Source organism: Malaclemys terrapin, chromosome 18 (assembly GCF_027887155.1).
Source record: "Malaclemys terrapin pileata isolate rMalTer1 chromosome 18, rMalTer1.hap1, whole genome shotgun sequence".
Lineage (NCBI taxonomy): Eukaryota > Metazoa > Chordata > Testudines > Emydidae > Malaclemys > Malaclemys terrapin.
In genome coordinates, this window is record NC_071522.1 from 2685941 (window position 1) to 2703135 (window position 17195).

Below are 17195 nucleotides of genomic sequence, written 5' to 3' on the forward strand. Positions count from 1 at the left end.
CACAGAGGATCTAAAACAGGCTGGGGAACAAGGAATCCTCTCCCCATCTGGTGGGGTCTCCTGATGGAAATGTGCACCCTTGCTACAGCTAGTCCTAGAGTCCATGGGCTATAGCAGTAGCTGCAGAACCTGTGTGCCCACAGGGATCTGTTCCGTTCCGTGTCATGTTCCTGACTCCCCAAGTCCATCCCCATCACAGGCCCCTCTTCCACATTGCTGCAGAGCTCTGCAGGGTGAAAAGGCAGGCAAAGTTCCTCTCCAGGGCCTCCAGCTCCCCCAGATGAATTGGACCTGTACCAGCTCCACTCCATGCCCATGGAAACGGGGGAGGGGTGCAACATTTGGCCCAGTCGTTTTAGACTAAGTTGATCTGGGCCTCTCTAGTTGCCAGTAACAGACTCACAGAGCCCCTTCCTAAGTAATAAAACTGACAGCAGCAAATAGCTTATCCCTCTTCCCTTTCCCCCACATTAGCCAAACCTGCTCCCCATGTGTGCATGAAAATCAGCTGAAGATCCCCCAGCCCTCTCTCCTTCCATACTAGGGCCATACTTGGCATGTTTGGGGGTGGGTAAAAAATGAAAGCGTGGCGGAGCTGTTACCTTCTAGGGCAAATCCTGAAATGTGCCTGAGAATTCCGTGACAAGGTTCATCTTCTCTGGGCATTTCCTCTAGCCAGTGAAAGGAAGGACAGTGACATACAATGAGACGAGGCCCACATACCAGAGCACTCAGCACTGAACCGATTTGCATAATTCTCGTCCTCTTTATGGCTTACGCTTGACATAATTAAATAATGATAATTGAATAGATAGGGATAGAAATGTTGAAGTGGCAGTGGAAAGACTGTTGTCAGACCTTTAAAATAAATAGAGGTATTATGATCATCAGTAACAACAAATTTGTCTTTGCTGGAAGATGTGAGGCTACGTAGGACACTCGAAAGCCCATTGCAATCCTCCGCCTGAAATAGCCTTTCTCCACAGCTTGGCTTTGCCCAACCCCTTTTTATGATAGTAAGCATTGCCTGAGTATTGAGCTTAGATTGGCAGCACACGGTCTGAATGGCAAACCCAATCCTCGGGTGCTATTGTGGCACTGTTGGGGATACTGGCACTCTAAGGAGGAAGGAAGTTCCTGGCCAGATGGTTACTCTACAGGCATTCTAGGCACTATTGGCAGTATTTTACTCACAGCCCTGCTCTGTTTCTCAGTGTATTTCATTTAACAGAGTCCAATACACTAAGTGAGCATTAAGCCATGTTTGATAGGTTCATCAAGATAATGTATAACTTCTGGATGTCTGAAGGAAGCAAGAAATATATAGGTTCCACTGAGAGTGTTCTCATTATTCTTGATGTTTCACTCACCATATTGTAGAAGTAAGACTAACAGGATAATAATCCCAATAGAGAGAACATTTCTTCTTTCAAGATTTCCCACACAAATCCTTGGCATTTCTTCTCAGGTCCACTACTGTTGCCCAGAAACAGGCCAAAAGGTGGCTGCAAAGGTTGTAAAGTCAACAGGAATATCTCCATATGGCCGCTAGAATAAAAGTCTTGTTTTCAGACTACAGAAGCTCCAGGCCTTGCTGGTAATTCCAAAGTCATGCCACAGGTGCAAGGAACCTGACCACTGGTTCCCAACATGTAAAGGAATTACACCCATTCATTACAGCACAAGCCAGGCATAAGCAGATGTAACTCCCATTGAAGTCATTGTGATTTGCACCTATTTATGTCATGTTTGAATCTGGCCATAAATCTTTGTCTGCACCAGCCTATATTGCTTGCCTTTCAGAAGGGAACTGCAGTTTCTCAGCAATGGAAAGGGATATAAGAATCAGCCCCAGCCTGTATTTATATAGCCAGGAAGTACACTACTGATTTGGGGGCAAAGCTGGACATGCAAGGTATATACAGGGGTTTCAATTCCCTGCCATTCCCAGCCACAGGCCAGAGTAGCCCTAGGTAGAAATACAATTCTGCAAAAATACATCTGCCTATTTTCTGTCTAATCTTCTCTCCTTCTCCATTAGAGATCTACGACAGGAAGCTGGAAACCATAGATACACTGGGGGAAAAAGTGAATGAGGAAGAGTTTAGGGAGGTGAGAAGCTAAATAACTGCACCTGAGTCAGAATTTTATTCCTGTTATTGATGCCTTTTATGAGTGTTTCCTCCCCTGGTGGGTGCTGACAATAGAAAATGAGAGGCCTCTCCCTTCTCTCTAGCCCCAGGCTGTGACTCTGGCAATGTTGGGTCACTCCATGTTCCCAGGTTGCCATTATTATCTGCTCACATCCACATACTCATCCTTATTTTGTAGACCCCGCCCCCGGTCACTCCAGTAGGGTGGAATTTTAGCTTCCTCCAAAGTCGCTGTCTGTGGAGCTCTATGGATTAATTATCAGGGATATTTTAAAAGCCATGTTGTTAAAACATCTCCCTGGTGCCCTCCTTAGCATGCGTGAAAACACCACCTCTGCCATGCTGCAAGGAGCTGTGTTTCAAATCACTCGTGAATTCAGATTTTTCATCAACAGCACACAGGAGACGGTCTCCCAATGTAACTAGCATTCTAATGTAATTAGTATGGTTCCCATAGTGCTACTATTCCTTTGGGAATTCTGTTAACCAAAGTACAATACAACAGAAGGCTAATCAGGGATGAACAGCATTACTATTTTTGCCCATAGAGTGAGTATATTTTGCCACCATGTGGCTTTGGTTTAAATTCCACACCAGGGAGTGTTCAGAACATAAGGGAAGCATTCGGTAGCTTTTGCAGGGAACTTATGCAAAAAGCTCCTGTTGCAGAGGAGCTTCCGGCATGCTGTCCATCGGACACAAGGGTTCAGTGAGGATGACTGCGGTGCTAGGCTGCTCCCATTCATCTGTGGGGAACTTCATTTATCCCAGCCACCAAATAATCTCAAAAGGTCAAATGTATCAGCCCTGCCTCCTCCTCCTCTTACCCCCAACCCCTCTGTGCCTTGGGTTTTTTCTAACCCAGCACATTGTGGTTTAATTCAAGGAAGTGTCCCTGACTGTGTCCTATTTTGTGAAGGTGATGGAGCGTGTGTGGGTGGTATGAGTGAGCGTGTGGGCCTGAACATGTGTGTGCATGTGTATGTCAGCAAGCATGTGTGTCAGCTGCATGATGGTGAGTGTGTCTTTGAACTATTACAGTGACAAAGCTGTAACAAATGAAAGAAACAACCATATAAATACAGCTATCCCTCTCGCTCCATCTTCCAGCGTGTCAGTTTTTGTGACCACTACCTGCTCTGGTAACAGTCATATAAATGACCAGTTTTCCAGTCCCAGTAAGTCTTTGTAAACTTGTTCTATTCCTACAACTCCCAAAGGAAGGTGGAAGACAAAAGAAGATTTAAGTCATCTTAAGAAAATGCTATTAAGACTTTAAAAATCAGGATATAAATGTATGGTTATGATTTGAGTTCTTATTTACCCAATACCCTTGTGTATCAGAATTAAATGTGTCTTCAGTGAACCAAAAGTCTCTCAGGACACTGGTTGATTGTATACCTGGGTCACTGCCCCATGGCATAAATTTAAAGCAAGGTATGTGAAGGGGATTCCCGTAGACTCCAGTGCATCCACATTAACTCTGCTACTACTAATGGTGCTGTTAATCTGCCTGAGCAGTTCCCATAAATCATTGTGAACAGAATATATAGCAAGTGCTGTCATCTAGTGGTTAGAGAATAGAAGACAAAACCGGTTTGTGTTGTGGCCTTGGTCAAGTCATTTAAGACCATACTTTCTAAAATGTCAATTTATCTTAAATTTGACACCCAAAATTGTGGGACAGTTTTGAAAATGTACCTTAGACCTGTGTCTCATATTACCTATTGGTAAAGTGAGGATAAGTACTACTTCCTTGTGTTCTTGTGAGGCTTAAGAAATTGTTTGTAAAGGGCTTCATTTTGCTCAGATGAGAGGGGCTACATAAACCCTGAGCATGATTATTATAAATGCTGAACAAGTGCACCAATAGAATCACAAAATATCAGCCCAGATGGTCGATTCTCCTTTTAGGCCTGCTTTGGGACAGCGCTCTATGGGCAGAATAACTTGGTGATCTTGGCCATTATATATGCTCTCTCTTAGCCTAGCCTACAGTATAAGAAGCTGTCCCCATCCCACTGTGCTCAGACTTCTAGGATCTACCAAAATAGAAAAGAATTCACTCTAGGGAACAAGTTACAAGTAAATAAAGGAAAAATAACACCAAAAAGTATAGTTAAGAAACGTCACATATGTGACTTTAACTCACCAAAGTCAAGGAATGTAGTTAAGGATTTCATTCTATCACGTTTCCCTTCGTTAACTTAAAAACAACCAAATCAGTTAAAGCTAAATTTACTGGAAAAACTCTCTGGGCTGAGACTTTACCAATCAAGTTTCCACCTACCACCTACTGTAGAGCTAGATTTTATGGTTGGGCTATAAACTGTGAAAAGGAACATTTAGACTAGAAATGATGACAGTCCTTAACTTAGCAGTGCTAGTGGGTGCAGTTACGATAATTAAGAACAGAGCATAAAGCAGCTGTGCAGAGACTAATCCCAAATGACAGTGTGCGATTTCTTTGCCTTCTGCACTCCCAGGAGAGTCACATATTTAGTATTTTCCATAGAGATGCATTTTTGTGATAATTTGTTGAGGATTTCTTTTTTCAGCATGAAATGATATATTTTAAAATTTAACCTCAACGTAACTGCATTTAATTAAGGAAACTATTGCAGATAATGGAATCTCAGAGAATCCCTTTTGTCACTAAAAAAAAGTGTGTCAATCCATAATCTCTGCAATACATGAATGAGTTCTGAATAAATTTCTATTACATTCAGTCTAGAAGAATGCTTTAAATAGCACTGTGTGTAGTACTTGTTTTAACTCACAATTGAGGCATACAGTAATAGAAATCAGAAATGTAAAGGACCTACAATGACAGCTTAGCTGGTCTTATTTCCAGCCACTGGAAGATTGTTCCTGCAGTATATTTTCCAGTCCAGTTTTATACGATTCAAGTGATGTGGCTTTCAGCAATTCCCTTGGGAGACTATCCCACAGTCTGAATAGACCTCGCTGTCAGGACATTTCCTCCTCCCCGCTCCCCATATTCATCTTAAGTTTATTTTTATTATTAGTTTGCATCATCCTTTTGGAAGACCGAAGAGAAAGATCTGGCCCCAGACTGATGTGGGCCTTTTCACATTTGGAAAGTATTGATTCTTAACGGAGCTGAAAATTAAATGGCTCTTTTTATGTTTTCTTTTTTAACTCAGGGCAGCTCTGGGTTACTTAATGGCTGTTATAGAGTCAGTGGTGGGACCTCACACATTGGTGTTTCTGAGTCTGCAAAAAGGGTCGCTCTTGTTCATTGTATTATTGTGTCCTCAGGAACAGGGTGGTAGATTCTTTTATTTTAAAAGTATTTAGAGCCCACAGACTCCCCCCCCAATTTATAAGACAGGTTAAATCGTGGGCCTACATTATGAAATGGAGGGCCTTAATCACTTTTAGGGCCTGATCCTAAGCTTCTGAAGTCAAGGGAAAGACTCCCATTTACTTCAGTGGGCTTTGAATGAGGTCCTTAGGGCTAGATTCTGCTCTCAGATCTACATGTGGCTTCATCAGACTCCACTGAGGTTAATAACAGCCACAGACACACATCAATGGGCCAAATCTGACCCATTGTCTTTAGTGGTATTTACTACCAACCTAAAGTAGAATGACTTGTTCAATAGAGAAAGACAGATGATGGAAGTGGAAACTTCTTTATTAATAATAAATAAACAACAATTGTGTTTATCGCTTGTATAGCACTTTACATTATCAGAGTGCTTTACAAACACTAGGCCAGGTCTACACTACCACTTACTTTGGTATAACTTACGTCGCTCAGGGGTGTGAATAAGCCACCCCCTGAGCAATGTAAATTACCCTGACCTAAGCACCAGTGTGGATAGCTACCGCTTCTCATGGAGGTGGATTTATTATGCCAACGGGACAACTCTCTCCCGTTGGCATAGAGGTTCTGCACCACATACGCTTCAGCGGCGCAGCTGTGCCAGTGTAGCGCTTCTAGTGTAGACTGGCCCTAACTCATTAACATTTACTAGGCTGAGGCCTGGTCTACACTACTGGGGTAAGCTACGTGAGCGACGTAGCTTAGATTGACTTACTGCGGAGTCTACACCACACTGCATCGACGGGAGACACTCTCCCATCAACTTATCTTACTCCTCTCATTCCGGTGGAATATCGGAGTCAAGCAGAGAGCGCTCAGCCGTCGATTTAGCGGGTCTTCACTAGACCGACTACATTGACCTCCGCTGCATCGATCACAGCAGCATTGATCCCAGGTAAGTGCAGACATGGCCTAAGGTGACACAGACTAGACGAGCACTGTCCCAGTGAACCACTAACTTAAAAAGGTAGAGAAATTAATTATTAAAATGGGCTTTGACTCATGGTGATATATAGCGGGCACCCAAAGGATGCCTTATCACAACCCGTTAATAGCTCTGAGAGTGAGAAAGTGCATTTAGCAACCATGAGTGCCACCTGGGAAGGTGTGTTATGAGAGGAATGACTCACAGGTCAGGAATGAAATGTGTCCTTTCACTTCATGTTAGGGGAGAGAAAGAGATAGGGACTCTGTAGCGGAAAGAATCCCAAAGGCTTTCATGTTCCTATCTCCCAGAACTCTTAGATATGTAATCTCACCTTCCTCTTGTTCATGAGTCTCCTGTTTGCATTAAGGAGTTGCACTTGTCGTAGGGGTGAACTCATGGTTCTTTTCTGTTGGCTCTCTCTTCTTATTTTCTCTATGGCTTGTTTTAGTGACTATTATCCCTTCCATGCCTTCACCATCACTCCTAAACAAGAAGGAAACTTTTAAAATAACATATATTTAAAAATTTGAGGCAAATATTTTGTTCAAAGTAAATTTTATTTATGTCTATAATAACACAACTTTTGTCTTCTATATCACCTTTATCTCAAAATTTATAAAAATGAATTAAGCCACCACATTTCCCTTTGAAATAAGCAGTTTTTTCCTCATTCTAAGATGAGGAAATTGAGGCACAGAGATTTTAAGGGCCAAATTCTCAAAAGTGAATTCTAATTATGGGTGTCTTCATTTTTAGGTACCCCGCTTTAGAGAAGTCAATGGGAGCTAAGGATACTTAGCACTAGACAGGACTCAGCCCTTCATGGATAGCTCAACATGACCTGAGTTCCTTTTCCCAAAATGCATAATTTACCACCATGCTCTGTCAATTGAATTCTAGTGCATGCTCCCCAGTTCCCCCATAGCGATTTGGTTATGGTCTCACGTCAGTGTAAATCAGGAGCATCTCCATGGAAGTCAGTGGAACTGTACTGGAGTAGTGTTGTGTAGCTGAGATCAGAATGAGGGTACATCCAGACGGGTAGTAATCGATCTGTCGGGGATCGATATATCGATCCCCAAACGTGCTCCCGTTGACTCCGGAACTCCACCAGGGCGAGCGGCGGTAGCGGAGTCGACGGGGGAGCCGCGGCCATCGATCCCGCACTGTGAGGACCCGAGGTAAGTCGAAATAAGATACGTCGACTTCAGCTACGCTATTCCCGTAGCTGAAGTTGCGTATCTTACATCGACAACCCCCCCCCCCGCCCAGTGTAGACCAACCCTAAGATTCAGAAAGGTGATCCTGTACCTTTTCCCCTCCGCTTGTCTCACCTTAGGGTTACCAGACAGCAAGTGTGAAAAACCGGGACGGGGTGAAGTGTAATAGAAGCCTATATAAGAAAAAGACCCAAAAATCAAGACTGTCCCTATAAAATCGGGACATCTGGTCACCCTATCTCACCTGCTTCACTGACTCCCTGTGACCTGTGAAATGAATGACCAGGTGCAGACCTATCAGAGTAAGACTATGAAAATGATAAAGCACAGGACTTTCTTTGACATTTACATAACACAGCCTCTCTTTCTAATAATGGACCAAATCCTCCCCCTAGGGGACAGTCTGACTAGTAGGGGGATTCCATCAGCCCAGGGGCCTGAGGGTGGCAGTAGCCCCATTGCGGATGTACCCCTGCACCACAGGGGATAGAGCCAGTGGATCAGTGTAATCACAGGTCCACTGCTTCCTCCTCCAACCCACCTCTATAACTTCTCTCTCTGGTGAAACACAGAGCTCTCTCACATTGCTGCATAGACCCTTCTCCATTGGTTCCCTAGTCTCTGCCCCTTCCTCAGTTGCTTCAATGTATTTTTAAACCACCCAGTATAGTAACAAATAATATCAGTTAATTAGCAGTAACCTACCTGTACAGCATTTTCAGTAAACATAAAATGCTGTATCACTGAGGATGATAATAAGGGTCTACTAAGATCATGAATGTGAGTCCCTAGTTCTCAATCCCCTAAGAAAGCAATTAATGTGAAACACCTCCACATTTCACAAACTCCCCACAACATTTGTAGTTTCCCCATCACTGTGGCCGACTCCAGAAACCTGCTGTAATAATTCAGCCCACACTTTGAGACTCTGGTTTATTCTGACAGCCATTATTATTTATGTAGACCACATTTTTGGAACAGTATTGCTTTTGCTCATGAAACCCACATGGCTATAAATCCAGAGTGTTAAAGTGTCTCCAAGACTAGGGCTTAAGATAAATCTAGGTTTCAGTAGTATTCCCAGTGTCAGAGGACTTAGGTGACAGCAGGGTCATTTTCAAGTGGTGGTGCTTGTTTTTTTTCCAAATGGTATCCAGAATGATTCTCATCAGCTCTGAAGGCTTGTACAGCAATATGTTTGTGGCATTAAAGAGTTGAATCACTGCAGGTCCTGTAAAAGCCACTTGCTCAAGATGCCACCTCCGGAGTAATGTCAAGAATACCAAATGCTATAGAAAGAACATACAGAGTCAAACTCATCGCTGGAGAGTCTAAGGGTATGTCTACACTACGGGATTAATCCGAATTTAGATAATTCGGATTTGAGAAACAGGTTGTATAAAGTCGAAATGAGTGCGGCCACACTAGCACAGTAATTCGGTGGTGTGCGTCCAAGTACCGGGGCTAGCGTCGATTTCTGCACCGTTGCACTGTGGGTAGCAATTCCATAGCTATCCCATAGTTCCCGCAGTCTCCTGCGCCCATTGGGATTGTGGGTTAAGATCCCAGTGCCTGATGGGACAAAAAACATCGTCGCAGGTGGTTCTGGGTACAGCCTCACTCCCTCCCTCCCTCCCTCCCTGCATGAAAGCAACGGACGGCAGACAACCATTTTCGCGCCTTTTTTCCTGGGTGGGTGAACACTGCAGACTCCATACCACGGCAAGCATGGAGCCCGCTGAGGTCAAGACAGCACTCATGAATATTGCAAACACCTCGCGCGTTCTTGTGGAGTTTATGCTCAGCCAGGACCAGAAAAACGAGGCGAGGAGGCAGCGGCGGCGGCAGCGCAGCGACAAGCATGATGAGGACATGGACACGGACACGGACACAGAATTCAGTGAAACCACAGGCCCCGGTGCTTTGGAGATCATGTTGTTAATGGGGCAGATTCTATCCATGGAACGCCGATTCTGGGCAAGGGAAACAAGCACAGACTGGTGGGACCGCATAGTGTTGCAGGTCTGGGACGATTCCCAGTGGCTGCGGAACTTTCGCATGCGTAAGGGCACTTTCATGGAACTTTGTGACTTGCTTTCTCCTGCCCTGAAATGCCAGAATACCAAGATGAGAGCAGCCCTCACAGTTGAGAAGCGCGTGGCGATAGCCCTGTGGAAGCTTGCAACGCCAGACAGCTACCGGTCAGTCGGGAATCAATTTGGAGTGGGCAAATCTACGGTGGGGGCTGCTGTGATGCAAGTAGCCAAAGCAATCACTCAGGTGCTGCTACGAAAGTTAGTGACTCTGGGAAATGTGCAGGCTATAGTGGATGGTTTTGCTGCAATGGGATTCCCTAACTGTGGTGGGGCAATAGACGGAACCCATATCCCTATCTTGGCACCGGAGCACCAAGCCACCGAGTACATAAACCGCAAGGGGTACTTTTCAATGGTGCTGCAAGCACTTGTGGATCACAAGGGACGTTTCACCAACATCAACGCGGGCTGGGCGGGAAGGGTTCATGACGCTCGCGTCTTCAGGAACACTACTCTGTTTAAAGGGCTGCAGCAAGGGACTTACTTTCCGGACCAGAAAATAACCGTTGGGGATGTTGAAATGCCCATAGTTATTCTTGGGGACCCAGCCTACCCCTTAATGCCATGGCTTATGAAGCCATACACAGGCAGCCTGGACAGGAGTCAGGAGCTGTTTAACTACAGGCTAAGCAAGTGCAGAATGGTGGTAGAATGTGCATTTGGCCGTTTAAAAGGTCGCTGGCGTTCATTATTGACTCGCTCTGACCTCAGCCAAAGAAATCTCCCCATTGTTATTTCTGCTTGCTGTGTGCTCCACAATCTCTGTGAAAGTAAGGGGGAGACCTTTATGGCGGGGTGGGAGGCTGAGGCAAATCGCCTGGCTGCTGATTACGCGCAGCCAGACACCAGGGCGATTAGAAGATCACACCATGAAGCGCTGTGCATCAGAGAAGCTTTGAAAACCAGTTTCATGGCTGGCCAGGCTACCGTGTGAAATATCTGTTTGTTTCTCCTTCATGAAAACCCTCCCCCTTTACTGACTGATTTTCTGTAAGGAACCCACCCTGCCCCTTCCCCCAGCTTTCTTTCAAACCAAATAAAGTCACTATCATTTAAAAATCATTTATTCTTTATTAATAGATTAGAAAAAGAGGGAGGGAACCCGGGTGGTATTTGGGAGGAGGATTGCTGGGAAGGAAAAAGCCACAAAGAAAAGGTTAAAAAAATGACAGCCTTTTGCTTGGGCTGTCTACTGGGGTGGAATGGGAAGGTGTACGGAGCCTCCCCCCCCGCGTTCTTACACGTCTGGGTGAGGAGGATACGGAACATGGGGAGGGGGGAGGGTGGAACAGGGGCTGAAGCGGCAGTCTGTTTTCCAGCAGCCGTTCCTGAACCTCCACCAGACGCCGGAGCAGCCCCAGCGTTGCATCCTTCATCCTCTGGTCTTCCTGCCGCCATCTCTCATCTCGATCGTCTCTCCTCTCCTCACGTTGGTCCCTCCTCTCCTCACGTTGGTCCCTCCTCTCCTCACGTTCACTGACTTCTTTCCTATACTTTGAAACTGTTTCCTTCCACTCATTCAGATGAGCTCTGTCACTCCTGCTGGATTGCATAATTTCAGAAAACATGTCCTCCCGCGTCTTCTTCTTACGACGCCTTATCTGTGATAACCTTCGGGATGGAGGAGGGAGGCTTGAGGAATTTGCAGCTGCTGTAGGGAGGGGAAAAAAGAGAGAATTGTTTTAAAAGCTACATTTTGCAGAACAATGCTTATACTCTTTCACGGTGACCAACACTGTTCACATTACATAGCACATGTGATTTCTGTGCAAGGTCGCATTTTGCCTCTTAATGCTGAGTGCTTGTGGCTTTGCTGCTAGAGATCACAGGTCTGGGCAACAGAATTCGGCTTGCATGCGGCCATGGTAAGCCATTGTTTTACAGCTTCTGCACCCTCCTTTCCCACATACCAAGCATAGCCTGTAGAGTGCTGCAGAAGCCTGGCCAATCTCAGCCAGTTGGGGGGGGGGCAGTGTGGGGGGGCTTGTCTGGGCCCCTTCAGGCAAGTAGAGTGCTGCGGTTTTTCTGTTAACATTCAGCAGCACCAGAAAACAAACTAACCCCCCCCCCGCCATGAATTCTCTGGGATGATCACGGTACCCCTCCCCCCACCGCATGGCTGGTATCAGGGAAGATCCCTGCAGGCACCAAACTACCCCCCCCCCCGCCACCGACCCCCCCCCTCGCCATGAATTCTCTGGGATGATCACGGTTCCCTCCCCCCACCGCGTGGCTGGTAACAGGGAAGAACCCTGCTAGCCAAACGCGGAAAACTTCAGGGCCAATTTCCCATCTGCGCTTGGCTAACTGCAGGGAAGGATTTATTTTCCGCCACAGGCAAACAGCCCAGTAGGAACGGCCACCTCTGTCCCCTTAATTAAGTTCCCGTATTTCAACCAGGTTACCAGGAGTGATATCACTCTCCTGAGGATTACACAACAAGATAAAGAACGGATGTTGCTTGAATGCCAGCAAACACCGGGACCATACGCTGCTAGGCTTTGTCAGGCAATGATACCAGATTACTTGCTGCAAGCATGGCGTGGTCAAGTGTCCTACCATGGAGGAGGGAATAAGGATGCACTGCCCAGAAACCTTCTGGCAAGGCTTTCGGAGTACCTCCAGGAGAGCTTCATGGAGATGTCCCTGGAGGATTTCCGCTCCATCCCCAGACACGTTAACAGACTTTTCCAGTAGCTACAGACTTTTCCAGTAGCTGAACTGACCGCGAATGCAAAGTCAGGCAAAGTAATCATTAAAAACCGTTTGCTTTTAAAACAAGTTTTATATTTTAAAAGGTAAACTCACCTGAGGTCCCTTCCATGGGGTCAGAGTCTTGGGTACTGGCTTGGGAGGCTTGGGAGGGTACTTCAGTCAGGGTGAGAAAAAGATCCTGGCTGTTGGGGAGAATGGAGTGCTGTGTGCTCTCTGCAAGCTCATCCTCCTCCTCCTCCTCCTCTACCCCATCGGCAGAATCCTCAGGCGTCGAGACTATCCCCGACCCAGAATCCACGAACAAAGGTGGGGTAGTGGTGGCAGCCCCCCCTAGAATTGCATGCAGCTCGGCGTAGTAGCGGCATGTCCGCGGCTCTGACCCGGAGCGACCGTTTGCCTCCTTTGTTTTTTGATAGGCTTGTCTGAGCTCCTTGACCTTCACGCGGCACTGCTCAGAGTCCCTATTGTGGCCTCTCTCCATCATGCCCTTGGAAATTTTTTCAAAAGTTTTTGCATTTCGTCTTTTAGAACGAAGTTCTGCAAGCACTGAATCCTCTCCCCATACAGCGATCAGATCCAGTACCTCCCTCACGGTCCATGCTGGTGCTCTTTTTCGATTATCAGCCTGCATGGTTACCTGTGCTGATGAGGTATCTGTGGTCACCTGTGCTCTCCATGCTGGGCAAACAGGAAATGAAGTTCAAATGTTCGCGGGGCTTTTCCTGTCTACCTGGCCAGTGCATCCGAGTTCGGATTGCTGTCCAGAGCGGTCACAATGATGCACTGTGGGATAGCTCCCGGAGGCCAATACCATCGAATTGCGGCCACACTAACCCTAATTCGAATTGCTAAAATCGATTTTGGCGCTACTCCGCTCGTTGGGGTGGAGTACAGAAATCGATTTAAAGGGCCCTTTACATCGAATTAAATGGCGTCGTTGTGTGGACGGTTACAGGGTTAATTCGAATTAAAGCTGATAAATCCGAATTAAAGTCGTAGTGTAGACCAGGCCTAAGTCTATGTAATTACATAAAGGATGACTCTGGCCCAATGCCTCTGAGCCAGTGAGCGTAGCTAAGTGACCTTTTGGATCAGGAATGAGATGGACTTGTTTAATAAGTGTTTGTTCAGTGCCTACCACAGAGGAGCCCCAATACTGACTGAAATCCTCGCCCCAAATCTGGCATTACTCTTGTGGATAGTGTACTTAATTAAAACTGCAGATACTGTGATAAACTGGTTTTGATTTCAAGTAGGTATCCCAGCCTCTGTCCCCCAGATGCAGTACAATTTAAAATGTATATACAAAAAGGGAATCTTGGAAAAGAAATGAAACATTTCTACCTCTTCTTTTCTTCCACAGTATGTCCATTCGCACATCAAAACCTTTACAAGTGACACGTTCCAGGAATTCCTGAAGCACCTCTGCCAGTGTGCTGATGACTTCCGAGACATAATAAGACATGACATCTGGCGGCAGATGTTTACTGACCTTTTCCTGGACTGTGACCACGGAAAGGTAGGTAAAGAAACCCTCACCAGATATTTGACAATGTCATGTTTCTGATCCGGTATCTCTCATTCATGTAATTGCTTCTTTTTTATTCCTAGTCAGTGGCTCCAAGCTCTCTCTTGGTATTAATTCACTTATTTTGGAAGAGAGCAGTTGTTGCAAAGCGAAATGGGTTGATACTTGTTATATAGGGCATGTTTACCCTGCAATGAAAGACCTGCAGCGCTGAGTCTCAGAGCCTGGATCCGTTGACTCAGGCTTGCAGGATTTGGGCTTTGGGACTAAAAATTGTGGAGTTGATGCTCGGTCTGAAACCTGGGCACTGAGACCCACCCCCTTCACGAGTCAATTGACCCGGGGTCTGAGGCTCAGTGCAGCAGGTTTTTTATTGATGTGTAGACATACCCACAGACATAAAAACAGTCAACATCCTGTCTCCATAATCTTGCATTTACTCCTCTTACCTGTGTTGTGTATTCCATTCATCACCCCTCTGCTGATGTTCATTGCAAGCCTACCCAGAATGAATTAACTGCTCTATAATAGAATTCTAATTAGGCCATTATCTCTAAAAGAATAGCATTACAGAGCACATTTTAGCAGCAACAATTTTAGAGAATTAGAGAGAGAAGGTGGGTGAGGTAATATCTTTTATTGGACCAACTTCTGTTGAAAGATATTACCTCACCCACCAAGTCTCTCCAATATCCTGGGACTGACATGGCTACAACTACACTGTTTTAAAGAATGCGAGGCAAGCTGTTATCTCAGTTCAGGGGTCGGAAAAGTGATGTGTCTCCATCTCAACCAGAAGATATTTAAATTCCTAATTCCCATCAGGAAGATCAAAAAGGTATCTTCTTAGACAGAGGAGAACACAGACAGTCTTATTTCTCTGCATTTTCAAGGAGTCCCCTCTCCTCTCATTCTTTGCTGGGTGAGTGTGACGGAATACTGCACATACAAGCACAGGGAAGTGTGAGAAGGGACGATATCAGACATTCTACATTGTAGTTTAGTAATCACCATCTCTCTGCCTCTGATAACAATGCCATCTCAGAAAAGAATCATTAATGCTAGAATCAAATGAGAAGAGAGGACAGCTACCCGCATGAACACCAGTCTTTGGGTGGAGAAAAATAATCACAGTCAAAACATGGCTGCTCTTGATATCAGCTTAGGCAGACTTGCTCACCACATTTAGTTTACAAACAGCGTAGTTATTGCACTTCTCTTGGATCTGACATGGGTGCCCTCCCAGGGCTGTAGTCAGTCTGTGCTATACTGTACCCACGGTGCAGATCAGAGGGGTAAGCTAATCCATGAAGACCTCTGACTTTTGGAGTGTGATCGATCACCTGTGGTAATATTTTGTGAAGCACAGCAAGCTAGTTCTTTCCATTTCCAAATTTGCATTTGTTTGGTGGCAGGTAATTATTCCCATTTTGCAGGGGTGAGTGGTGTTCTCTGTCTTAGTTATTTACAGTTAGGGCCATAAAGGGATACAAAATGGAGAGAAGTATTTAAGCTATAGTCTGATTACAAGGAATCCACACAATCATTATTATGATTTCAAAAATGTACATCTGTGAGGATGTCAGCCCAGCAAGAACCCCCTGAAATAGCTAGGCTAGCTACTTAATCACACCCCAGAACAATGTCAGAATAGAACTAAAACTCTACTCTAATCCCCATCAAGGAAAAGACACTTTGAATGTAAATCTCATGGTTTCACTGTGCCTAGGTGTGTTTAGCACAGTTCCATTTGACATTGGAATTGTATCTGCATGAATTTGCCGAGCATTTTCTGCCCAGGATCTTCTAAAGTAACTGATTACAGTAACAGATTACTTTTAAAATTACTGCACAGCTGACAAGTTATCTGATTCCTCTCCAGACAGAAAAAGAACACAGATTTCCTTACCCTTAGTCACCCTGGCAATGCTGTCCTGGGCAGCATCAAGGATATTTTGGTTGTCACGGTATACACATCTCTACACACAGTGCAGAATAATCAAAACGTAACTGCTGATCTTTCACTGATCAGAGATGCTGGCGTGTACAACTTGGGGATTTGGCAATGGGTTATAGAGCCTTTGCTGGAAGTGACTCAGGGTTGTCACCATGCGGTGGCTGGGTGAAATGAATTAGGGTGTCTCAGTCCAGTTGCCACAAGAAAACACCACTGTGGTTGGCACTAATTGGCCCCTTTGTTGCCAATCCCAGCAGACAGGCCAAGGGCTGAATGAGCCAGGAAGCCTGAACAAATTCTTCTCCCTGCTAGGAGTAGTCCCACTATGCCAGGTAAAAGTGAGGCAGTATGAGGACAGCTGCCCTGCTGTTATTTATGGTGTACTGAACCTTCTCTGCAGATCAGTGAAGGACTCAGTGTTCCGAGATAGCAGGCTGGAATCTGTCATCACCCCAAATTCATACACCAGACGGATCAAACATATTTTTCACAGAGAATACTATTGCAAGGAAATTGAAGACCCCATTATAATGCTATTATAACGGGGTTGTGAGTAGCATTGACATGATTTTCCTAGTATAACCCTTCCTCCATCCTTTCTCCCAACCGTATACTATTGTAAACCCGCAAATGGAATTGTAAGGGGTCCTTGTCCTATGAAAGCCATGAGCCTGATGGTGGTCTGATAAAGCCATATGAATCCAGGAGTTCACATCAAATTTAAAGCAAGATGGAAATCCAGCCCCAGTCCATGCCCAGGAATTTCTTTCCACACTTAAATATTTTGTGCCTCTACTGTGTTTCATAGCATCAGAAAGCATTTATTCTCAGTCAGACTAAACTGTTGTCAACTTCTTTGTATTTGTCCCCATAATTTAGTTTATTTACTTGACAAAAAGCATCTGTAACCATGAACATCATCTTCATTTTCTCTAAAAGAAATTACTTCATTAATTGTAATTACTTTTTGGAGAAAATGAAAGTTTGCATTAGTGCTGACAACTGTCAGAGAAACTTTCAAGTGATTGTGATGGGCAACAGGTGAAAGAATTTAAAGTGAAAAGAAGAAGGTGTAATGGGAATACTCAGTTGAATATCCAAGCATTCCACCAGTGATGGGGTAATATCTTCAAAAATAGGCGCTGACAGTTTTGTGTTTGGGTTGATGTTAAGGAGGTGCAGAATTAGATCTGGGATATTAAATATAAAAGCAAACTACGTAAAAAGCATGATATTTTCTTGGGAA

General features: G+C 45.0%; 1 protein-coding gene across 1 annotated transcript in view; it reads left to right on the forward strand.

Moving 5' to 3' along the window:
* The window catches only part of EFCAB5 (EF-hand calcium binding domain 5), a 56718-nt gene that overhangs the window by 11167 nt on the left and 28356 nt on the right, over positions 1-17195 (forward strand). The window contains exons 5-6 of the mRNA XM_054008188.1: positions 2042-2112; positions 13828-13983. Of these exons, the coding sequence (XP_053864163.1) occupies positions 2042-2112; positions 13828-13983 (227 nt within the window). The remainder of the gene's footprint in view (positions 1-2041; positions 2113-13827; positions 13984-17195) is intronic.